Source organism: Panthera uncia, assembly GCF_023721935.1.
Source record: "Panthera uncia isolate 11264 chromosome A1 unlocalized genomic scaffold, Puncia_PCG_1.0 HiC_scaffold_17, whole genome shotgun sequence".
Lineage (NCBI taxonomy): Eukaryota > Metazoa > Chordata > Mammalia > Carnivora > Felidae > Panthera > Panthera uncia.
In genome coordinates this window covers 26197167-26222687 of record NW_026057577.1, presented here as the reverse complement: position 1 = coordinate 26222687, position 25521 = coordinate 26197167, and the positions used below count along the sequence as shown (strand labels likewise).

The 25521-nt window shown below is 38.1% G+C and overlaps 1 protein-coding gene across 4 annotated transcripts in view; it reads left to right on the top strand.

The window, feature by feature from the left end:
• AFF4 (ALF transcription elongation factor 4) overlaps positions 1 to 25521 on the top strand; it is a 92703-nt gene that overhangs the window by 61184 nt on the left and 5998 nt on the right. For all 4 annotated transcript variants that reach the window (XM_049649146.1, XM_049649147.1, XM_049649148.1 and 1 more), the window contains 12 exons: positions 5518 to 5554; positions 7312 to 7360; positions 9719 to 9773; positions 10450 to 10487; positions 11132 to 11294; positions 11899 to 12816; positions 17455 to 17543; positions 18152 to 18392; positions 23232 to 23326; positions 23754 to 23817; positions 23935 to 24071; positions 24332 to 24403. In XM_049649146.1, the coding sequence (XP_049505103.1) occupies positions 5518 to 5554; positions 7312 to 7360; positions 9719 to 9773; positions 10450 to 10487; positions 11132 to 11294; positions 11899 to 12816; positions 17455 to 17543; positions 18152 to 18392; positions 23232 to 23326; positions 23754 to 23817; positions 23935 to 24071; positions 24332 to 24403 (1958 nt within the window). The remainder of the gene's footprint in view (positions 1 to 5517; positions 5555 to 7311; positions 7361 to 9718; positions 9774 to 10449; positions 10488 to 11131; positions 11295 to 11898; positions 12817 to 17454; positions 17544 to 18151; positions 18393 to 23231; positions 23327 to 23753; positions 23818 to 23934; positions 24072 to 24331; positions 24404 to 25521) is intronic.

Below are 25521 nucleotides of genomic sequence, written 5' to 3'. Positions count from 1 at the left end.
TAGATTGTCTTCTCTTTGTACCCTGTTCCTCTTCACATCGGTGTTCCACATATTTTTATCTTCATGACAATTTTTATCTTAATTCCAGACTGTATTTGAATTCCAGATACATACATCTAGTTACATACATGACACTTCTTAGATGTTGAGTTTCAGGTGCCTTTGAGACATCTTCCAGGGAGAACTTATGATTCTCCCTGCTAGTTCAAACCGAAAGGAAAGTAAAGAGGAAACAAACATGATCCTCTTCCTGTTTCCTGTCTTAGTGAAGCTAGGAAAGCCTTGTTAGAATTATGCTTGGCACGTCCTTCCCTGTTACACCCTCTAAACTATCACCAAGTCCTAATGATTTTGCCTCCTTTAATGTATTTTAGTTCCATTCATTTTTCTCCATCTTTATTCTTGCCACTGTGGTAAGTCAGTGGTCTTCAGAGTGAAAAGCATTTGCTCCAACATTGTGTGTATATTGGAGATTGGGGACTGGGGAGAAGGGGATGAAAATTTTATAGTTGTTTTTAGTCCTAAATTTCTCTATTTTTAAGTCTACAAAAACAAAATCAAAGTAGTATTGCTTCTCTTGATCTGAATGGCAGTTAGTCACATTTTATTTCTGAGGTATTCCGAGAAAAGCTTAGGTTTTCTCATTATGGAAAAGTTGATAGACTTGCTCTCCTTTATTTGCTCTTACTGGCTCTACTATATTACAGTTTTAAATGTGCATAGTTAAGGTGATTTACACGGTATATTAACTGGTTTTAATTCATCTAATCTTCACTAATGCACAAGTGGCTTAAAAGATATACCTGCAGTGAAAGTGCTGAGTGAAAATAACAGTGAGATGCATTTGTGAGCAAACAAGAACATGACAGAGCTGAGATTTATCTTCTTCTGGTATGAACTCTTTATCTGCCGCTGTACAAAGTAGGAACAAAGATGCCATAAACAGAAAAGAAGGAAACATCGGATTATCAACAGTAGTTTGAATATGCATTTATATCATTAATCTTGCTCTTGAGTGTATAACATACCTTGAGATAGTTGCTAATGAAACTATGAAAGCATCATGGTTCATACTCACTGGTATTTTGAGTTGTGTAATAATTCAATTCAGTCCTTAAACATCGAGGTTTAGTAAAATTGTATTATAAACCTATTTTGAGATTTTTCCCAGTGTTCTATATCTTTGTCCAAAACCTTGGTCTTTCTGCTCTAGTTAAAAATGGCTGAAATCCAATAAAGAGCAAATCTACTAAAAGGCACTTCTTTATCAGGAAACACTGTTGAGGCAGGTTTAGAAAGCAAAGCTCAAGATTCAAGAAATAAATATTAGAATAAATCATTCAGTGTACAAAGTTAGCTCTATAGAGATGGGTGGAAGTGCCAGTGATTCTAGTTGTCTTTTTGTTAGATTCTTTTCCAGTTATTAAATTACTTGAAGAGCTACTTTTTTGTGCATCAAAGAAAGATATAACAGAGACAGTATAAATCCTGAAGTATAATGTAAATAATTTATCTCCCTCCCTCCTCCTTTTTTAATGGGGCATAAAGTACTCCCGAATCTTTTACACTAACACAGAAGCTTGTATTTTTTGCACTAACAAAAAAATTCACTGGTTGTTTCATGACATAAGTTACCTCACATAAAAATGAGTTATACCCCTTCCCCCAGCCTCCTTCCTCGGCCTGCATCTCTCCCTCCTGCAAGTCCCCAGTTTAAAAAAAAAATTTTTTTTTTTTTTACAGTTATTTATTTTTGAGAGACAGGACACAAGTCGGGGAGGGGCAGAGAGAGAATGAGACACAGAATCCAAAGCAGGCTCCAGGCTCTAACTGTCAGCACAGAGACTGACACGGGGCTCAAATTCACAAACCGTGAGATCATGACCTGAGCCAAAGTCAGATGCTCAACCGACTGAGCCACCCAGGCACCCCTCAGATTTTACTAAACAGATGTGGTTTATGTGTATTAAATGTTCTTTAATATAATCTATAAAGCCTGCGTGCTATATGATCTAGGTTTTCATGTCTTGAGTCTCATTTCTCTTGAGTCTCATTTCTCACTACCCTTCTGTACTTTTTCCTCTTGTGGACTGCCTTTAAGTCCTTTACACTACCAGTGCTCCCTATCTTTTCTGGCCTTTACATGCTGTTCTCTCTACCCTGTACACTTACCTTTCCCAGTTTACTTCCTACCTACACTTCACATCCCAACCTGAACGGTACTTGCTCAGAGAAGCCTTTGTTCATTTTCCTGGCTAGATCTGTGTGTGTGTCTCTCTCTCTCTCTTTCTCCCTTTCTCACATTCATTCACATGCTCGCTCTCTCTCTCTGTCTCTCTCTGTCTCTCTCTCTGTCTCTCTCTCTCTCCCACACACACACACACACACAATTATAAGCTCTTAGATAATACTGTGTATGTTATTTACCTTTTTTTTTTTTTAATTTTTTTTTTTTAATTTTTTTTTTCAACGTTTTTTTATTTATTTTTGGGACAGAGAGAGACAGAGCATGAACGGGCGAGGGGCAGAGAGAGAGGGAGACACAGAATCATCGGAAACAGGCTCCAGGCTCCGAGCCATCAGCCCAGAGCCTGACGCGGGGCTCGAACTCACGGACCGCGAGATCGTGACCTGGCTGAAGTCGGACGCTTAACCGACTGCGCCACCCAGGCGCCCCTGTTATTTACCTTTGATTGCACTTCTTACAATTGCCATTTTACCTTTATTTACATGAATAGTTGCAGAGATAGTCATTAACATTTTTCAGAAAAGTGTTAAGCTCCATGAGTAGAAGGCCTTTGTGTGTTTTTCCTCTTCACTTTGTTTTCCAGTACTTAGACATATGAATGGATATCGTGTGTGTCAAAGAGTTTGGGTTTAATCCCTAGGAAAAACAGAGCCATTGAAGGCCCTACGAAATAAAGTAGTGATGACTCATACTAGGATTTGGGCTTCAGAAAGGTTGACTGGAGACTATAGTTGAGTGAAGGAGAAAGATTAGAGCTAGAAAGTTCCATTAAATGGCCTTTGTAGATGAAAAAATGTGAGGACCTGAAGTCTTTGCAGCATAGATGAAGATGAGATGGTGTGCATTTAGTAGATGTTATAGGGACAGAATCCACTAGACTTTGAAGACCAGTAGACTGACTATTGTCAGAGGTGTTAGGGAAAGGAGTGAGAGATTACTTGAAAGTTTGGGCTATTAACATTTAGGCTCTTTACCAGGTAAATGAGTATAAGATAATTGGCAATTGAAAGCGGTGGAGGATTATTTGTATCTGCAACATAATTCACAGGAGTGACCTTGGTCACTGCTCTATTGGCAGGTTTTTTAGTAGCTTTATTGAAATATAATCCACATACCATGCTTTTCTCCCATTTAAAGTGTACAATTTAATGGTTTTGAATATATTTACAGACTTACGGAGCCATCAAAACGGTGAATTTTAGAGCATTTTGATCATCTCAAAAAGAAACGCCCTGTTTATCTATTACCACTTCCCTCTGTCTCCTTCTCAGCCCTATGAAACCACTCATCTACTCTGTCTCCATAGATTTCCTTTTTTCTGAACATTTCATGTAAATGGAATCATACCATATGTGGTCTTTTGCAGGATTCTTTAACTTAGGATAATGTTTTCAAGGTTCTTCCAAGTTATAGAATATATCAGTACTTCATTTCTATTTGTGGCCAAATATTCCATTGTATGGTTATATATCACGTTTTACTTATAAACTCATCAGCTGATGAACATTTGAGTTGTTTTAAGCTTTGGGCTTTTGTGAATAATGGTGCTGTAAACATTTGTGTAGAAGTTTCTGGGTGGACATAATGTTTCTTTTCACTTGGTTATATACCTAGGAGTAGAATTGCAAAGTCAAATGGCAACTGTATGCTTCATCATTTGAGGAACTTCCAGAATGTTTTCCAAAGCTAGCTGAGCCAGTTTACATTCCTACTAGGCTTTCATTTTTCTCTGCATCCTTGTCAATACTTGCTGTTATCTGTTTTTGATCCTAGTCATCCTAGTAGGTGTGAAGTATTACCTCATTGTGGGTTTGATTTGCATTTTCCCCATGAGAAACGATGTCAGACAACATGTTTTCATGTGCTTATTGACCATTTGTATGTGCTTATTAACCATTTTTATATCTTCCTTGTAGAATTGTCTGTTCAGATGCTTTGCACATTTTTTTCATTGGGCTGTCTTTTTATCATTGAATTGTAAGAGCTCTTTATATATTGTAGATAGCAGTCTCTTATCAGATACATAATTGGCAGATATTTTCTCCCATTCTGTGGGTTGTTTTTTTACTTTCTTGATAGAGTTGTCCTTTGAAGTACAAAAGTTTTTAATTTTGCTGAAATCCAATTTCTCTATTTGTTTCTTTTGTGTTTTTGATGTTTTTGGTGTCATATGTAAGAGTTCTTTGCCAAATCCAGGGTCATTAAGATTTGGCTCTAAGTTTTCTAAGAGTTTTGTAGTTTGAGCTCTTACATTTAGTTCTTTGATCCATTTTGAGTTATTTTTTTTATATTGGCTAAGGTAAGCATCCACCTTCATTTTTTTTGCTTATGTCTAGTCCGTTGTCCTAACACCATTTGTTGAAAAGACTGTCATTTCCCTTATAGATGGTCTTGGAATACTTGTTGAAAATCATTTGACCATAGGTGTAGGTTTACAGTATTATTTTTAACAACAAAACTGTATTTTAGCACTCATACTATGTGGATTTCTCTTTCACAGGTAATTCTGTCATTAAAGCAAGATTTTGCTCATTTTTAAGTGGGCTTTTAGGGATGTTTGTGTAATTTTAATACATGTTGTGTTCCAAACACAATTAAACACAATTTTAATAATGTTGTGTTCCAAAGACTTAACCTAGAAAAATGCACAATTTCCATGTGTGAAAAAGGTTTTCTGATTATGAAAGTTGAGTTTGGAAAGACATGTTTCTTTCACTGACAGTGAGATTTTGGCTTTCTTTTTACTGGTGCTTCCTGAGTGCCAGACATTGTACTAGTGTATGGCTTACAGAGTGGTATATGACAGTCTTTTCCTCAAGTTGCTAATTGTGTGTAAAATATTGGGAGTGGGAAAAGCAAGGCAATATAGTGACATGTGAATGACCGTGTGAGGTTTTTAGTATTACTTTTTTTTTAATTAAACATTTTAAGACCAAGAATCTTAAATGGAAATAATTTGCTTTCCTGAAGCTCTAAATTATGATATGAGGACCATGGATGCTGCTGAAAAGAAATGAATAATAAAGGTAGACTATTAGGTAGCTTGATGTTTTTTGTGTTCAGCTCTGGGAGAGTTCATTACTGACCAGAACAATTGCTGAGGCTGATTAGATGGGATCATTAAATTCTTTGTGTTTTTTCTTTTATGCATTCTTAGGAACTCAACAGGATCTTTCATTGAATTAGCTGGAATTGAATAGTTTAGTTTAAAGCATTTTTTACTAATGAACCCTTCTCTTAATATCACTATATAATTTTGTGTCCCTTAGGAATCTCAGCAGTCCAATTTTGGCCCTGGAGAACAAAGTGAGTATTTTTTTTCTTCTTGGTTTTCATGTTAAGCTGTTAATTGAGCATTCATTTCTCATGGTCACATCATATATTGGTTTTATAATTCGTTCACGTGTCTTATCCCAGTTTTTATTATCTGAGTTTGTAATGAGTTATTATCCCAGTTTGTAATGAGTTAAACTGAATCTTGGTACATTTAAAAAATGAAAAATTATAGAGGCACCTGGGTGGCTCAGTCGTTGAGCACCCGGTTCTTGATTTCAGCTCAGGTCATGATCTCACAGTTCGTGGGATCGAACCCCACCTTAGGCTGTGCGCTGACAGCATGGATCCTGCTTAGGATTCTCTCTCTCCCCCCTCTCTCTGTTCCTCCCCCCAAAATAAATCAACATTTTTTAAAATGAAGAATTATAGATCATTGGAGATCAAATTGACTAAGTATTTCTTGAAGCAATAAGTTCAGAGTTCATGAATTCAGTTTGATGGACACCTCATAAACCCAAGAGCATTCCTCTCTCTTTCTCTATCTTTCATGAAGATAGTTGGTTCTGTGAGAGTTACACTATATGCAAGGGAAAGGGTCATTGTCACTTATTGTAGTTCTTCTCTGCCTACGTCTGTATTTATTCTTCCTGGGCCTTTAGGTCTGGGACGAAAATCTTCTGTGTGTTACAGAATCCCCCTCTACCTCCTGTCTTTTTGTTTCTGAGAAGAACTTGAGGGGATGATAGCCTTAGGGAATTTAAATGTGATCCCAAGAGATGATGGTTACGTGAATTAATGAGTGGTAAGGCCAGGAACCTTATGAATGTCTGGGCTTCCTCATATAGCTCTATAATAAAGTAAATGGTTTTGCCAAGAACAGTAACTTCTTTAATAAGGTAGATTTACATTGGTAATCAGTTTTGGGATATAAAAATGTGGAACTTTTTGATGCTTAGTTTATTGTCTTTAGAGGTCTTAAAGCAAAGAGACGAAACTATGGAGAATATTCCTTTTTAATGTTAGCAAACTTTATTTGTATATCCACTTCTCGGTTTTACCTTAAACTATAGTTATAGGAATCTTTATCACTATTTAAAGATATGAAGAAAATAGCCGTAGGCCAGAAAGTTTACATTTTCTCTCTTAACAACTTTTCAGAATGTCTCCTCCTTAGTTCTGTCCTCCTCCCCCTATAACTCAGTATTGGCACATGAGATCATAAGTTGCACATACTCTTTATTACCTATATTTTTCACTTAATTTATTTTAGAGCTGTGTCTATATCAGTATAAATTCTTGCTCATTCTTTTAACATTAGCTCATTCTTTTTAACATTAAAATTGTGTATTTTATGATAATACCATCATTTATTTAACTACTCTCCTCTCGATAGATGTTTCTAGTTTTTGCTGTTACAAAACATATTATGATAAACATCTGTGTTTCAGTGTGTGTTTATGTATTTTTCCAGATATACCTGTAAGGAAAAATTTTTTTCATTATAATTGCTACGAAAGTGGATATGTGCATTTACAGTATCAGTAAAGATAATATTGCCAGATTGCCTGCCAAAAAGATTGTATGGGTTTATAGTTGGACAAGCAGCATTGGAGCTTACCTGTTTCCCCCAGTTATCTTGTATTATTGGACTCTAAAGTGTTGCCAGTTTGGTGGAGGAAGAATTCTAAATGTTTTGATTTACATTTCTTTGAGGGTATACTGATACATATTTTACAATCTAAATAGCCACACTGTAGTTGCTAATTTCTGCATTCTCTTTGTTCTAGAAAGATACAATCCTTCTTCTAAAACTTCAAATGGACACCAGTCTAAATCGTAAGTTTATTGCTTAATAAGTTTATCCGTTTTGCTAAAAGTCTATGTGTAGTGTCTGCATACCAGAACACTTAGAAATGTGTCCTTAATCTTTTAAGGAAGGGGTATGCAAATGTTTATGTAAAGGGCCAGATAGTGAAATATTTTAGGATTTAGGGGCTAGATGGCTTTTGTCCCAACTAACCAGCTCTGCCATTGTAGCATGAAAGCAAATATAGACTATGGGTGTCGTTGTGTTCCAATAAAACTTTTTTACAAAACAAGTAGTAGTCTTTATTTGACTTGTGGGCCATAGTTTGTCTTCCCCTCCTCTGAGATTACAGATTTTTCTCATCTCTTAGAGATGTGTGTATTTGTGTTTGTGTGTAGGTTGATAGTTTTTAATAAAGAAGACCAAAAAATACAGGATTCTTCTTTGTAAGCCCTCCATTTAATTGCTAAATGTAGAATATTAAATCAGCATAGTTTGTACTATATTTGTTTTCCTACTTCTTTAGTAGAACCAGGAATATATATCAAAATGTAATCAGGCTAGTATATTGGGTGATAATAAATTCCAGGTTCAAAAGTGAACTCCTGAATTCCTGAGACCACAAGTTAACTCCATGATTAAAACAAAATTCTAAAGAAATGGTGGCCACAGTGCTAGCTTTCTAAACTACAACATACAGTCTTGATAACCTCAGCCTCTTCAGCTGAACAGAGGAAGAACTGAGTGAGAATAACTTATGTGAAATGCAACAAGTCCCCCTCACTGTTAAAGAATTCAAATTATATTCATATTTATCATACTTATTGATGTGCAAAGAATTGATAAGGGCCTACCATATATGTGTGTATCTCTTGTTGCGGAGGGAGCGAAAGCATGCAGGACCTTGAGCAGTTTGGTAAAAGCTTTGACATATCCACATGTGTGAGCAGGTTCATTGAGCTGCCATTATTAAATCATAAGGGCTGAGAGAATTCAGAGCAAGTACATTTCCTTATAGGATGTCATTCATAGACATGCACCAAGCCCTTGTCCAAAAGAAAACCCTTTTTTTCTGTCCTGCTTAACCAGGCCAGCCTTAAAACATTTTTCATAATTCTGTAATTATCTGGGTACTTTGTTTCAAGGTGATCTCTTATATGATAATCTGAATTTGGGGTCAGACTTAGAAACTCAGGTGAAGTTTTTGAAGGGAAAGTATTAATAGTTACTGAAGTGAAAGAAGATTTCCTTCCCACTGATTGGAGAGTGTCATGAAATTTTAAGAAGAAAGGTAATGGAACTGCTGGTAATGAGAAACATTTTTATAGTCGTAGTTTTCCCTAAGCTTTGTATTAATTTTTGCTCTTCTGTAAAAAGGCAAGGAGTGTTTTGTGGGTCATCACTCAGATTTTTAATTTTAATTATGATTTTTTGGCCTTAAGGAAAAAAAAAATTTTAATGTTTATTTTTGAGAGAGGGAGAGAGAGAGACAGAGTGCAGGCGGGGGAGGGTGAGAGAGAGACACACACAGAATCCGAAGCAGGCACCAGGCTCTGAGCTGTTAGCACAGAGCCTACCGAAGGGCTCGAACCCACAAATGCGAGATCACGACCTGAGCCAAAGTCGGATGGTTAACTGAGCCATCCAGGAGCCTCTAGGCAATTTTAAATTTGTAATTTTACTTTGAAAAGTGAATTTCAGAAATTGTCAGTTCATGTTTTTTTAATTGATTTGAATTTGATGAAGGAGGGTTTGGAACCTGGAATTTGTTTTTAATTCACACACTGTCATTTCTATTTTATAAGTAAGGTTTTTACCCCAAATTGTTACTTTTCCAGAGGGCATTCTTCTTTCATAGCAAGACATTTATGAACTAGCACTTTGACTTAGTGTTCTGGTTTTCACAGTTACCTGGTTGTATGAATCTCTTTGTGATACATGAGGGACAGTGAAAGAGAATTGGTGATATTTTCATTTTATCTTCCTTCTTTTTAGGAGTTACATCTCTCTAGTGGACTGTTGAGTATGAGTATGGTAATTTGATTTAATATGAATGAGTGTGTGTGTGTATGTAATTAGAGAAAAATAGAGAAAACAAGTAGAGAGAAGTTGTAGAATGTGGTTTATTTAATTAGAAAAGAAGGATATGCATTTTACTTATGGAAAAGTGAGAGCTTGTGAAAATGTTAAATTCCTACTTTTCTCACTTTGTACTCTGGATGTGAACCAAAACAGAGTAAAATTTACTGGTTCTTTTCTTTGTTTTTTAATTAAATCTTTGGCTACCACAGTGATTATTTCTAGAATGGTTAGTAAATATTTAATACTCTGGTGTGCCATGATAAACTGTTACAAAAATACTAATCCTTTCTGCATTTTCCCTTTAGTATGTTAAAAGATGACTTAAAACTAAGCAGCAGTGAAGACAGCGATGGGGAGCAGGTATGTCTACTGCTTTATGAGTTTGCCAGTTTCATACACTGTGTGTTTTCATTGTATTTGATAAGAATTATGGTTGAATGATAGATTTATGAGCCATTTATTTATTAAAAAAAATTTTTTTTTAACGTTTATTTATTTTTGCGACAGAGAGAGACAGAGCATGAACGGGGGAGGGTCAGAGAGAGGGAGACACAGAATCTGAAACAGGCTCCAGGCTCTGAGCCGTCAGCACAGAGCCCGACACGGTGCTCGAACCCACGGACAGTGAGATCGTGACCTGAGCCGAAGTCGGATGCTTAGCCGACTGAGCCACCCAGGCGCCCCATGAGCCATTTATTTAAAAGAAGTTCCTTACTGCTTTCTGACCAGTGTAATGTTGTTTTTCTGCTCTGTCTTTAAATCTCCATTTTTTTTAATTGGCTCTTCTTTAATATTTATGGTGGATCAGAACTTACTCATGAAGCATGAGATTGTTGACAAGAACTATTAACAAATCTTTTCATCTTAGCCTGGTAATTAGTTATTCTTTAGGTAAAAACATTATGTCCTTAATGTTAGGTAAACATTGATGCATACATTAGAACTGCTAGTGTTCCTGTTAAGAGTTCAAATATTGTTCACATTAAGCAGATAGAGTGTTTATTCATTCACAGATTTCCTCTCGTTTTACTTTTAGGATTGTGATAAGACAATGCCAAGGAGTACACCAGGAAGGTATGCATCCTTTTATTTTGTTTTATTTGTAGAGGTGGGAATTACCTGATAGAATTGTAGTGTTATAATAATTGACCTTACATGGGCACCTGGGTGGCTCAGTCAGGTAAGCGACTGACTTCGGCTCAGGTCATGAGCTCGGCTCACAGTTCATTAGTTGGAACCCCGTGTCCAGCTCTGTGCTGACAGCTCAGAGCCTGGAACCTGCTTCAGATTCTGTGTCTCCCTCTCTCTCTGTCCCTCCCCTGCTCACGCTCTCCCTCTCTGTCTCTCTCAAAAATAAATAAACATTAAAAGAAAAATTGACCTCACACAGTAAATAGTACTGTGGTGGTGATTGTACAACCGTGTAAATTAACTAAATATCATCAGATTGTAAACTTAACGTGAATGAATTCTGTGGTATGTAAATCATACCTCAATAAAACCGTTTCTAAAAGGTAAGTACCAGTGGCTGAGCAGCATATTAGAAACTTTTTATGAAGTATTTATTTCATTTATAAATAAAGTTCTGAATTCATAGAATTGTAACAATATAACAGTAAACATTTTATAAAGTTGGTTTTCAGATTTGGATGTTTTCCTGTTGTCATTGTGGGAAAAAAAAACCCAACTTTCTCATTTATATGTTTTCTTTCTTTTAGTAACTCTGAACCATCACACCATAATAGTGAAGGAGCAGATAACTCCAGGGATGATTCTAGCAGCCACAGTGGATCTGAAAGCAGCTCTGGATCTGACTCTGAGAGTGAAAGTAGTTCCAGTGACAGTGAGGCAAACGAGCCATCCCAGAGTGCATCTCCTGAGGTGAGAGGGAGACAGGGGTACCACCTTCCATGGGTCTCTAATGGCCTCTGTTGATGGCCATTTAAGACTTGATTCAAATCTAGGTGGCTAGATTTGGCCACTGGGTGGCTCAGTCATTAAGGATTTGACTTTAGGTCACGTTATGATCTCAGGGTTTCTCAGTTCGAGTCCTGTATCAGGTGAGCTCGAGCCCCACTTCGAGTGAGCCCAACTTCTCCCTCCCCCCCCCCCCCCCCCCCCCCCCCCCCCCCTTCCCCCTTTTTCCCCCTTTTTTTTAAAAAAAAAAAAAAGAGTCAAATATAGAAAGTGAAGGAAAGAAGGTTAAGAAATTGAACTGTGTATCTTGGAGGAACCTTCGATACTTCAGTGTCCTTGTTACTTGAATAAATATTTGGTCTAGATTAGGAATTTTATCTTTGAAGTTGGGTTCCTGACAGGAATCTTTAATGTTTAAAGGCCATTTGTAACATTAAGCTTATCTCCTCATTCAAGTGATGAGAGCTCTGATAGTCAATATTCAGCCCTTTGCTTTAGTTCAGTCAAAAGTATGAAAAACAGATGGCTCTGTGCTCTTAGACATTGTATTTTTGTTTCTGTTTTTCAGCCTGAACCACCACCAACAAACAAATGGCAACTTGATAATTGGTTGAATAAAGTGAACCCACATAAAGTGTCACCAGCGTCTTCTGTGGACAGTAACATCCCCTCATCTCAAGGCTATAAAAAGGAAGGCCGAGAACAGGGCACCGGGAATAGCTACACTGATCCAGGGGGACCTAAAGAAACAAGTTCTGCTACTCCTGGACGAGACTCCAAGACTGTCCAAAAGGGATCAGAAAGTGGGCGCGGGAGGCAGAAGTCCCCTGCACAGAGTGACAGTACAACACAGAGGAGAACTGTAGGCAAAAAACAACCCAAAAAGGCTGAGAAGGCAGCTGCTGAAGAGCCCCGGGGAGGCCTGAAGATAGAAAGTGAAACCCCTGTAGACATGGCTACCAGCATGCCTTCCAGCAGACACAAAGCAGCCACCAAAGGCTCAAGGAAACCCAATATAAAAAAGGAGTCCAAATCTTCCCCTCGACCTTCTGCAGAAAAAAAGAAATACAAGTCAACAAGTAAATCTTCCCAGAAATCAAGGGAAATCATAGAAACAGATACCTCATCCTCAGATTCGGATGAAAGCGAGAGCCTTCCTCCTTCCTCACAAACTCCTAAGTACCCTGAGAGTAACAGGACTCCCGTGAAACCCTCCTCAGTGGAGGAAGAAGATAGCTTTTTTCGGCAACGAATGTTCTCTCCTATGGAAGAGAAGGAACTTCTTTCACCCCTCAGTGAGCCTGATGACAGGTATCCACTTATTGTGAAGATTGACCTGAATCTCTTGACCAGAATACCAGGAAAGCCTTACAAAGAAACAGAGCCACCCAAGGGGGAAAAGAAAAATGTGCCAGAAAAGCACACAAGAGAGGCTCAGAAACAAGCCTCAGAAAAAGTTTCCAACAAAGGCAAGAGGAAACATAAGGTTTGTAAAGGGTTTTTGTTGTTGTTTTGTTTTTAAACATCAGAACCTGAAATGCAGTGGAAATCTCGGTAAGCCAGAAGATACCTAGTTGAGTTATAGCTGTGAGAGAAAATAGAGGGGAAGCCCAAGACCCAAGTGAAGCTACAGACAGAACAGTCCTTCAGGACCACTGTGCCTCTGCCTGGCTCCTTTAATGAAGCAGGATAGTTTCTGATCAAGTAAGAAATGAGCCAGTGCTTCTTTTCAGAGTATGTACTGGCCAGCGTATAGATGAGAGTGAAGCAGGGATTGCAAACAGGCCTTCACAACATTGTTAAAATTTTTATTTTAAATGTCTTTAGTTGGGATATATATTTTCCAGGTTGTCACATTCTCTTTAAAAAAAATGTTTTTTAAATGTTTATGTATATTTGAGAGAGAAAGAGAGCAGGGGAGTGGTAGAGAGAGAGGGAGACACAGAATCTGAAGCAGGCTCCCGGCTCTGAGCTGTCCACACAGAGCCCGAAGCAGAGCCCAAACTCCCAAACCACGAGATCATGACTTGAGCAGAAGTTGGACGCTTAACCTACTGAGCCACCCAGGTGCCCCCAGGCTGTCACATTCTGTAACACTCTCTTCTATCTTACACCCAGACCAAGTCACACTCTTTAAATTACTAATTCCAGATAAAAAATGGGCTCATCAATTTTGGACAAATTCTTAAGAATTTCACCAATCCTCTGTACATACCTGTGCCCCAGCTTTTTTTTTCCTTTTTGACCACCTATGTCTGTAGGTTTAAAACTAAGCACATCTGCTGGCACATGGCCAACTCTTGTCCTTAAAGTCTTTTGTGATAATTTGGATTTAGAGATGATGCTTAGTATATAATGTCAGCCTTTTTAAACTGAGGAAGTGTGAAAACTCACAGATGTCTTTGATTGGAGGATAATGACATGTAATGAAAAGAGCTGAACAACTTATGTGTATAGACAGATTCTTTGGGGAAAAAACCAGCTTGATCTTTCAGGTCTAGTGAGACATTTTTAGAGGAAAGAAAATCTTAATGATTTATATTAAAAAATTTTCTTTTGAGGGGCGCCTGGGTGGCGCAGTCGGTTAAGCGTCCGACTTCAGCCAGGTCACGATCTCACGGTCCGTGAGTTCGAGCCCTGCGTCAGGCTCTGGGCTGATGGCTCGGAGCCTGGAGCCTGTTTCCGATTCTGTGTCTCCCTCTCTCTCTGCCCCTCCCCCGTTCATGCTCTGTCTCTCTCTGTCCCAAAAATAAATTTAAAAAAAAAAAAAAATTTCTTTTGAATGTTTATTTATTTTTGAGAGAGAGAGGGAGGGAGGGACAGAGAGAGAGGGAGACACAGTATTGGAAGCAGTTTCCAGGCTCTCAGCTGTCAGCACAGAGCCCCACACGGGGCTGGAGCCCACAAACAGTGAGATCATGACCTGAGCCAAAGTCAGACGCTCAACTGACTGAGCCACCCAGGCTCAGGTAGAGCCACCCAGTCTACCAGGTAGACTCAGAGCAAAACCCCAATCCCAGTTGACCGTGGCAATCTCACATCAGAGGATAGAAAGAATAAAGCATTTTTTAAAATGAGTGAACTGGAGGTTTTTCCTCTGTTTTTTTTCTTAAAACCACACTACAGAAGTGCAGATGATGATACATATTCGGACAAACTAGAATAATACCCTTTTTTTTAATCTTCAAAAATAGACGATTTATAAAAATATGAATTTCTAGAAAACTGAAGCTTACTATTTTCAGTGCTATAGCTAATGAGTTTCCATTATTGTAGTATAGGGAAGCTTTTTAGACCAGTAAGTTTAGGGCTGCTGCCACTGTAGAGCTGCAACCTCAGATTGCTGGACTTGGGATTTAATTCATAGAATTACATGAAATAAGAGCTTATAAATAAATGATGGACTCTGCTCTTTAGAACACTAAGGTGCTTCTTATGGAACTAAAAAATGGTCCTTTTATGCTTAAAAAGTATTACATGTTATGAGATTTGATATAATATAGAGATAGAATATGTAATGTCCTTTTTACTCTTGTTTAAAATTCTACAATATATAACTTACAACAAAATCCCCTTCTCTAAAAGAAATTCTCCATACTCCTCCCCTTCCCCACATCTCATTGGCATGTTATATTCCTCCCAAGTTTTGTTTTTTTGGTTGTTGTTTTTTTTTTTAAGAGAGCAGGGGAGGGGCAGAGAGAGGGGGAGAGTGTCTTAAGCAGGCTTCATGCTCAGCACATAGCCCGACACGAGGCTCAATCTCATGACCCTGAGATCATAACCTGAGCTGAAGTCAGAAGTCAGATGCTTAACTGACTGAGCCACCTGGGAGCCCCCCAAGTTTTTTTATATCAATACCTGTAAGTCAGATTTTGATTTTATAAAATCAGAATCAAGTTCGGAAACTTAGTAATGGTTTTTTGAGTGTCCTGACTTTGGTAAAATTGTCAGGGGTAGTTTCTGACGATAAATCAGATGGTACTGAGAGGAGTCCCAGCTAAGAGTAATGATGGATTTAGATTATTTTTCTCATGTTTTTTTGTTTGTTTGTTTTGTTTTTTTTTTTAACGTTTATTTATTTTTGAGACAGAGAATGACAGAGCATGAACGGGGGAGGATCAGAGAGGGAGACACAGAATCTGAAACAGGCTCCAGGCTCTGAGCTGTCAGCACAGAGCCCGACGCGGGGCTCGAACTCACGGACCGCGAGATCATGACCCGAGCCGAAGTCGGCCACTCAACCGACTGAGCCACCCAGGCGCCCCTGTTTTGTTTTGTTTTTAATGTTTATTTATTTTTGATAGAGAGAGACACAGTGCAAGCGTGGGAGGGGCAGAGAGAGGGAGACACAGAATGCGAAGCAGGCTCCAGGCTCTTGAGCTCTCAACACAGAGCCCCATGCGGGGCTCAAACTCCTAGGCTGTGAGATCATGATCTGGGCTGAAGCCGACCGCTCAACCGACTGACCCACCTAGGTGCCCCTGGTTTTGTCTTGTTTTTAATGTTCATTTATTTTTGAGAGATAGCATGTGTGCGAGCAAGGGAGGAGGGGCAGAGAGAGAGAGAGACAGAGGATACGAAGCAGGCTCCACACTGACAACAGAGAGCCACACGTTGGGGCTCAAACTCATATCATAAACAAGAGATCATGACCCAAGCCAAAGTTGGACACTTAACCAACTGAACCACCCAGGCGCCCCCTCGTGTTTTTATGTGTCCACTTTCAATCTTTTGTGTAAGGGAACAGATTTCTTTGTTACAGTAGAATGTTTGCAATCTTGGGCCCTGATATTTGAAGCAGTAAGAAAATTTACAATCACTCAGGAAAGTAGCTTTGGTAATTATAGATAGGCTAATAGCTTTTGTTTTAGCAAAAAGAGTCTTTCAAAATCATCAGGTTTGGCTATAATAAAAAATATGGACAGTAGCAAGTATTGGCAGAGATGTGGAGGAGTTAGAATTTTATATGGTGCTGGTGGGAATATAAAATGATGTGTAGCCACTTTGGAACACAGTTTCAGCAGTTCCTCAAAAAGTTAAAGGTAGTGTTACTTAATTTTTTTTAATTTTAATTTTTTAATGTTTATTTATTTTTGAGAGAGAGAGTGCAAGCAGAAGAGGAGCAGAGAGAGAGAGAGAGAGAGAGAGAGAGAGAGATACAGAATCTGAAGCAGACTCCAGGCTCTGAACTGTCAGTACAGAGCCCGACGCGGGGCTTGAACCCACGAAATGTGAGATCATGACCCGAGCCGAAGTCGGATACTTAATTGGCTGAGCCACCTAGGCACCCCAGTGTTACTTTATGACCCAAAAATTCCAGTCCATTCCACTTAAGTATATACCCAAGAGAAAAGAAAACATGTCTACCCCCAAATTTATACTTGAATGTTCACAGGAGTATTGTTTGTATTAGCCAAGAAGTGGAGACAACTCAAATGGCCATTAAGTGATGAATGGGTAGATAAAATGTGGTATATGCATACAATGGAGTATATTCAGGTATGAAAACAAATGAAGTACTGTTACATGCTAAAGCATGGATGAACTTTAAAAATATACTAAGTGACAGGAGGCAGACACAAAAGACCACATATATGATTCCATTTATATAAAATGTCTAGAATAGGCAAATCTATAAAGATGAAATACATAGATCAGCGATTATTAGAGTGAAGGGAATGGGGGGAATGCCTGCTATAGGGTAGAGGGGTCTTTGAGATGTTGAAAATGTTCTAGAATTATTTGTGGTAAGGTTGTGCACTTCTGTGAATATACTAAAAGTCATTGAATTGTGTACTTTAAAGAGTGGATTTTATTGTATGTGAGTTATATCTCAATTATAATTTCATTCTTCCTGCAAAATCATTAGGATAAAAAGATGTCATCTCAAGACTCTATAGGAAATGTATTTCAGTGTTTGGGCTCTGTTTATCTAAATAGGAGACTTCTCCACCTTGAAACTCAGTTTATTTAGCATGGCTTACATGAATTTTTTCACTTCTTATTTCTTTTCTTTTTGAAACTTACCAGGGATGAACTATTTGAGGGTGACTTGTGCTGGAAACTGAAATTAGGTGAATAAAAATCAAATGTAGTAGTTGCTTTTTTCCTATTTTTCACCCAGAATGAAGATGATAACCGAGCCAATGACAGCAAGAAACCCAAAACAGAGGACAAGAATTCAGCAGGTCACAAGCCATCCAGCAACAGAGAGTATGTCCCCTAAACATGTTACATGTGTGTTAATATGTGTATGTCATTTGCTGTTGTGTACTTCCTGATGTGCTCTTAGAATGTTCCTTTTAGTAAGTACATGTCCTATCCATGCATATGTATACATATACCAGCTAGTAGGAGATTTTATTTTTAGCTAATTGGGTCAGAAAGTTTTTAAGATTCAGTCTGTTCTTCTTTCTTTAGTGGAGTAGGGTTGAATATAGGCTAAGAATTAAACTAAAGTGTTACCACTTTCTGGCTAAATGACAAGCTTAACTGTAACTTGCAAGAGACCAATTTCTAACTTAGGAACTTATTAATATCTTCATCGTTCATCTTCTCATTTATGTAATCAGTATTTATTGAATACTTGCTGTGTGGCAGGCCAGGATTTAAGCGCTGGGTATACAACCAGAGGGTGGAAAACACATGAGATGGCCTGTCCTCATGAAATGTACACTTTTATTTTGTTTCATAGAAATCATGTGTTTTAATTAACTCAGGGAAAAATAAATTTGTCTTGAAAGCAGACAGAGAGAAATAGAAAAAAATCCATCACAGCTACATGACTGTGGAGAAATAAGGGCATTTGTTTGGTTTGGCAGGTCAACTAAGCAAAGTGCTGCAAAAGAAAAGGATTTGTTGCCTTCTCCTGCTGGACCCGTTCCTTCAAAAGATCCAAAAACAGAGCATGGCTCTCGGAAGAGGACTATTAGTCAGTCGTCTTCTTTAAAGTCAAGTAATAACAGCAACAAGGAGAATAGTGGCAGCAGCAAAAACAGTTCCTCCACATCAAAGCAGAAGAAGACTGAAGGGAAGACTTCCACTAGCTCTAAGGAGGTCAAGGTAAGCCACTAGAGGCCTGAGCCTTTTGAAAAGCAATCCCATTGTCATAGGAATTCTCCAAGGTGGCATTGTGCTTTGAAAATCTTGTAAACCTCTCCTTAAACTTGTAGGCCTATGTGTTTTCATCTCAAAATGTCATAATCTTGATAATGAACGTATGCGGTGATCTCAGACCGTGAAAGCAATAAGTCATCTGCCAACATGCATATTAATTAAGACAAACGCTTAATTGGAAAAGTTGGTTTTGGAAGAAAGTAGCTGATTATGATCTAATTATAAATCACTCCATTTGCTATGATCGATTGTGTATAGTTTGGAATTGGCTTTGGATTTTTTAGAATTAGATTTTACAAGCAAGTTATATTACATAAAGTGATAAGGCAACTAATTTGGCTTTGATTCATGAAGGAAATTCTTTAGGTAAATTAGCATTGGAACTATTCCTAGAGCATGATCATAACATAGGGCTTTTTTTTTTTTTTTTAAGTTTATTTTGAGAGAGAGACAGTAAGTGCAAGTGGGGGAGGTGCAGAGAGAGAATCCCAAAGAGGCTCTGCACTGTCAGTGCAGAGCCAGACACGGGGGCCCAGACCCACGAACCATGAGATCTTGACCTGAGCCAGAGTCAGATGCTTAACCGACTGAGCCACCCAGGTGCCCTATAGGGGAATATTCTTAATGTTCATGGATGGAGAATTGGATCATAGAAGGTTTCTCAAGGCTATACCTTATTAGAATCTTACCCTCAGTTTTTTTACGAGGTTATTTGCATTACTTTCTGAACTGTTTTGATTGGGAGCAAACTCTGACAAAATTAAGAAAATACCTTGATTTTTTTTCTTAATGTTTATTTATTCTTGAGAGAGAGAGAAACAGAGTGTGAGCAGGGGAGGGGCAGAGAGAGTGGAAGACACAGAATCCAAAGCAGATTCCAGGCTCTGAGCTATCAACACAGAGCCCGATGCAGGGCTTGAACTCACGAACTGCGAGATCATGACCTGAGCTGAAGTAGGATGCTCAACCGACTGAGCCACCCAGGCGCCCCCAAATACATAGATTTTTAAGAATATAGTTCACTGGATTGTTGTTTGTGACTTGAGTAGGCAAAGGTTTGAGAGTTGAAAAAATTGCATTAAAAGTAGTTACTTGTGCTTATTAAATGTAGTAGTTAAGTCTTTGAAATTGAGGTAATTTTAATTGTGAACAACATCTGAAATTGAGATATACAGAAGACTTTTTCCGCAGTTGGACACCCTTCTGTAATGGTTTAGAGTATTAGTCCTAGTGTCCTTAAGGGACCTGACTGTCCTCTTGACCTCCTTCACCGTCCCACTTCTGTGTCAACTTGCTGACTGGCTCTTTTTCTATTCTCCATCCTTTAGCTGTAGGATTTGAGGTCTGTATGCTTATTTCTTGAAACCTCTTACCTCTCTCTTTTTAAATGTACTCTTTAAGTGAGCTCACCCACTCATGTGGCTTTTGTGATCTCATAGGTAAAAACTCTTACGTCTTCCTTGTTGGTTTGTCAGGTCCTTGAAAGCAGGGATTTGTATCTTATTTTGTGTTTTCTCCATTGTTTAACTTACTGGGTAATCAGGAAATATTTGTTGGATCAAGTGTAGTTATTTGGTATTCTGTTGTTGGTGACAAAATATAAAATATAGGTCCTGACCACTTTGATTCCAACACCTTAGGGCATTTTTAACAGTTATTAAAATCGTTAATGTTAGTCTTGGCAATTTCCAATTTAGGCAATTATATATGGGTTTATTAAAGAACACTCTATAGGCACATCTGGGGGACTCACTCGGTTAAGCTTCTGACTTCAGCTCAGGTGATGATCTTATGGTTCGTGGGTTCAAGCCCCGCATCGGGCTCTGTGCTGACAACTCATAGCCTGGAGCCTGCTTTGGATTCTGTGTCTCCCTCTCTCTATGCCCTTCCTCTGTCTGTGTTCTCTTTCAATCTCAAAAATAAACATTAAAAAAAATTTTTTTAATAAAAAGAATCTGTAATTTAGTTAGAAAATGTACTTTTTCTTGTTATCACTTTAAGAATAATTAGATAATATGGAAAAACAAAATTACATATAATTTTTATGTTTCTACATATTTGCTCCTATTATCAAATATTTGAAATATGTTGGCATAAAGTTGTTGATTACATTCTCTTATGCTTTTGGTATTTGTAACATCTCTTATGTTTCTCTTTTGTTCTTGATATTAGTTCTGTATGCCATTTCTTTTTTTTTTCCCCCTTGATTAGTATCATCAGAGGCTTATTAGTTTTACTTGTCTTTTCAAAAAAGAGCCTTTGTTTTTGTTGATTCTCTGTGGTTTACTTTTTATTTCTATTTTGTTAATTTTTAGTCTATGATTTCCTTTCTTATTCTTTTTGTTTTGCTGTTCTGTTTACTGAGGGTTTTTTTTTTTTTTTAAGTTTATTTATTTTGAGAGAGAGAGCACAAGCAAAGGAGCAGAGAGAGAGGGAAAGAGAGAATCCTAAGCAGGCCCTCCTCCCCCTGTCAGCTCGGAGCCCAATGCTGGGCTCAAACTCATGAACCGTGAGATCAAGACCTGAGCCTAAACCAAGAGTGAGATGCTTTATTGACTGAGCTACCCAGGCTCCCTCTGTTTACTTTTTTTTTTTTTTAATATTTATTTTTGAGAGAGAGAGACACACACAGACAGAGTATGTGTGGGGGAGGGGCAGAGAGAGAGGGAGACACAGAATCTGAAGCAGGCTCCAGGCTCTGAGCTGTCAGCACAGAGCCTGACATGGGGCTTGAACTCACGGACTGCGAGATCATGACCTGAGCCAAAGTCAGATGCTTAACCAACTGAGCCACTCAGGTGCCCCTCTGTTCACTGACTTTTAAAGATGGAAACTTAGCTCATTAATTTTTAAATTAAGTTTAAGCCTTTTTTCTTTCTCTAACATAAGCAGTTAAGCTATATATTTTCCTTTAACTACTGTATATGTGCATCCTAGAAGATATGGAATGATTTTATAACTCAGTTTAAAATTTTTTCTAATTTCCAGTGTGATTTCATCTTTGACACTAGAGTTCTTTAAAAGTGGATTAATCAATGTCCAAACATGGAGATTTGCTGGTTATCGTCTGGTTAGTGTTGCTACATTAATTGCATTGGGGCTGGAAAATTGTCTGCATGGTAGCAGTCTTTTGAAATTTGTTAAGATCTGCTTTATGAGAGGGATGCCTGGGGGCTCAGTTGGCTAAACGTCTGACTTCAGCTTAATTCATGATCTCAAAGTTCGTGAGTTTGAGCCCTGTTTCAGGCTCTCTGCTGTTAGGGTGGAGCCTGCCTCAGATCTCTCTCCCTCTCTCTCTGCCCCTGTCCTACTTGTGCACTTGCTCTCTCTCTTTCAAAAATGTAAACATTAAAAAAAAGATTTGCTTTATGAGAGTATAGTATATGGTAGTTCTGTATTTACTACAAAAGAATGTCTATTCTGCATATATTGTGGACAAGGAATCTGTGTAATTCACATTGATTAATCCTGTTTTCAGACCTTCTTTATGTTGATATTTTGGTCATTTTGTCCTCTTGTTCCTTTTTCCACAAACATACAAGATTTGTTTATTTCTTCTAGTTCTGCCAGGTTTTTTTGAGTTGAGATACATCATCATATATCATCATCACCATAATGATTATTTTAATTCTTTGAGGTGCATGCTGTATTGGGTAGAACTGAAAAGCTATTATCATTTAAGAAAAAAGAAATGGTTAGGTTACATGGTTCATTTTCAGTAGATTTTTAAGCACAAGCGGTAAAATTATATATTAATTGGGTTTACTAATGTTGGAACATTCATCCATTTGTAGGATAAATTCTACTTATTTATCTACTTATCTATCTACTTATTAACTTATTATGTTTTATTATGGAAAAATGTGTATAGGGAAGTAGTTGGGAAGACAGGATCAAAGGCCCCGCATAAAGGGCTATATTGATAGAGGGTAGAATAAAGTTAAGAAGCCTAGACTTGTAAAATGGGACTGCTTCAGGGGCGCCTGGTGGCTCAGTCATTTAAGCACTTACTCTTGATTTCGGCTCAGTTCGTGATCTCAGGGTCATGAGTTCGAGCCCTGCGTGGGCTCTGCACTAACAGTACAGAGATCCTGCTTGGGTTTCTCTGTCTCCCCCTCTCTCTGCCCCTCCCCTGCTCACACACACCACTCTGTCTCTCCCTCTCCCTCTCTCTCAAAATATAACTAAAATAAACATAAAAAAAAGACTCTGAAAAATGAATAAAATAAAATGTGACAGACCTGGATTCCGGGAATGCCACTTAAAAGCTGTTTGAACTTGGGTGAGTTACCCTCCTTGACACTGCTTTTTATTCTGTCCCAGTAGCAATACACATTCCATAAGGTTGTTGAAATCTTAATGACTGGCCTAAGTACTTAGTGCCTGGTAAGTAGTAAGCACATAGTAAATGTTAGATGATATTATTGCTGTTTTCAGTGACCAGTAATTATCAGTAAATTTTGTCTTAAGCACTACTACTATTTTGATAGTAGGTTTGTGTCTTCCATATGTTTCAACAAGTGTCTAGTTCAGTCATTGCCTGGTAATAGTAGACTTTGCTATTAGAATGAATGTTTTTGTTTATATAAAGTGGACCCATTCTGTTAAAAAGGACTTTTACATTGTGAAATTGTAAATGATTATAGCAAAGAAATTAATTACTGACAGCAGTGGAATTTTTTGTACTTTTAACTAGTGGCTCAAGAAATACTTCCAGTTTAACTTTAATCACCTCAGAATTTTCAACATACGTATTTTTTCAACATTATATATTTTTTTGGTTAGGAAAAGGCTCCAAATAGCTCTTCTAACTGTCCTTCCTCTACACCAACTCCTGATGCCTCTAAGCCTCGGAGAACGAAGCTTGCCTTTGACGACAGGTGAGATAAATGTTTCTTATGCTTTGGAGAAATCATTCCAGTCAGCATGTAAGAAACTTGTTTAAAATCCTATCAGTGAACAGAAGAATTCATACTTGTGTTGTAATCCACAGAACATTTAGATTTTGATTCGAAAGGCATCTGTTCATTCTGAATCTTTCAAACAACTTGGGTAAATTAGTATCTAATACTAGGGAGCTTGATTTCTGTTTCCCTAAGTAGAAAATCTGCCATGAGTTGGCCGAAACGATTCATGCTCTTAACCCAAGAAAAGCATTTGTCAGAAAAACCTGAATTGGATGTTTAGTCGCAGGTCATGTTCTTTACTTGGGGATATGAAAACTGAGGGATGCTAGAGACTAAAATGGAAAGTATTATCTTACAAAAATATTTACTGTTCCATTTACTATAAAAATTTACATTGCAGAAATTATTCAGCAGACCATTATTTACAAGAAGCAAAAAAGCTGAAGCACAATGCAGATGCATTGGTATGTAAACATTCTCACATTTATTTAAGTTAATCAAATTAACTTAAATCTTCATTTGTGGTTTGCTCTCATAGTACATCAGTGTATTTCTCATTACCTTTATTCTCCTTTCTTCAGTCTGATAGGTTTGAGAAAGCTGTATACTATCTTGATGCTGTGGTATCTTTCATTGAATGTGGGAATGCATTAGAGAAAAATGCTCAGGAATCCAAATCCCCATTCCCTATGTATTCAGAGACAGTGGAGCTCATCAAGTAAGTGGGAAAATTTGCTGCCACGTCATTGGCAATAGTATTTCTTTGGTTCATCTTGGAAGGGGCTGATGTAGCTGTATACAGTAAAGCTAAAGAGGATGCTTAATCCTTTATTGTTCTTGGATACAGAGAATTAGATACTTCAGGGGGTATTTTTGCCTTTATTGAAGTTGGGTTCTAATGTTCTGAGGACCAAGGAAGTCATTAGATAAAGGGGAATATTATGTTTTGTGTCATCTGTTTGTTGTTTTAACTCACAGGTACACTATGAAGCTAAAGAATTACTTGGCACCTGATGCTACAGCTGCAGATAAAAGGCTCACAGTACTTTGGTAGGTGTTGGGTTCCAGCCTCTGCTAGATGACAGGCGGTTCCAGAGCAAATTATGCTGTTATGCCCTTCGGAAAGTTATCCTTGAATCGACCTTTTGTAACCCACTCATAAATCTCAATGGGTAAAGTAGAAAATAACTCAAAATCCCTACGGAAAGATTTAACTTGTTGTCAGTCTCTGATCCATTGCCCTCCTGGCAAATCCTTGGTAGAGTAGAACTCTCCTTGTCTCACATCGTCCCTTTTCCAGGCGCTTCTTTCGGTATCCTCTCTTGTTACTCAACATACCTTTCCTCAATATACCTTTCCTTAGGGAGCAAATGTTTAGCTTGCTCAGAATAAAGATTGTGGCTTGTTGGCTTGCTCCCAGGGAGATATTACCAATTTGTTTGTTAAAAGCATTTACTTTACCTGGCACTGGGCTTAATAGCTAGGAATGTAGTGTGGATAAAGTGGCACAGTCTTCTTTGTCATGGAGTCTGGTGTCTAGTGTCAGGAGACGGAAATTAAATAATCAGACAAGTATATGAATTCAGTACTTGGAAAGAAAAGTATATATAAGAGAATAGGGTGTAGGGACACGTTATCTTCAGGTAGAGGGGACATGTGCAAGAGGTGTGTGGTGGAAGGAAACAGGAAACTATCAAGGAACTAAAAAGACCAGTGAGAAGTGAAAGTGACTAGAGTGGTAGACATTGGTGACCGTGCAGGGCTTTGGTCAGCCATAGTAAGGTTTACCTGCGTTGCAGTAGAGTTGTACTATGCATAGTGGAGTTCCCTGGTTTTTGTTGTTTAGTATGAGATATTTATAATTGGATCTAGAGATTCTGCTCCTCAGTGATTTTTTTAATGCATGTGTTGCAATGACATGTTGGTGTCTCATGGGTGAGGTTTTGATTTTTGAATGTCAGCAAACAGGAGACTAGTCCTCAGTCTCTTCCCCTCCTTGAGGTGTGTACCATAAAGAGCACATCTTCCAGTTTTGCCTCAGGGTTAGTGTCGTTGACACTTATGCCATGGTCTGTTCACATTAGCCAGTCCTGCGCTCTTGCACGATACAAAAGTTGTCTGTGCAGATATAGCCAGAGTCTGCTGTGCTGGTAAATAAGCTGCCCTTT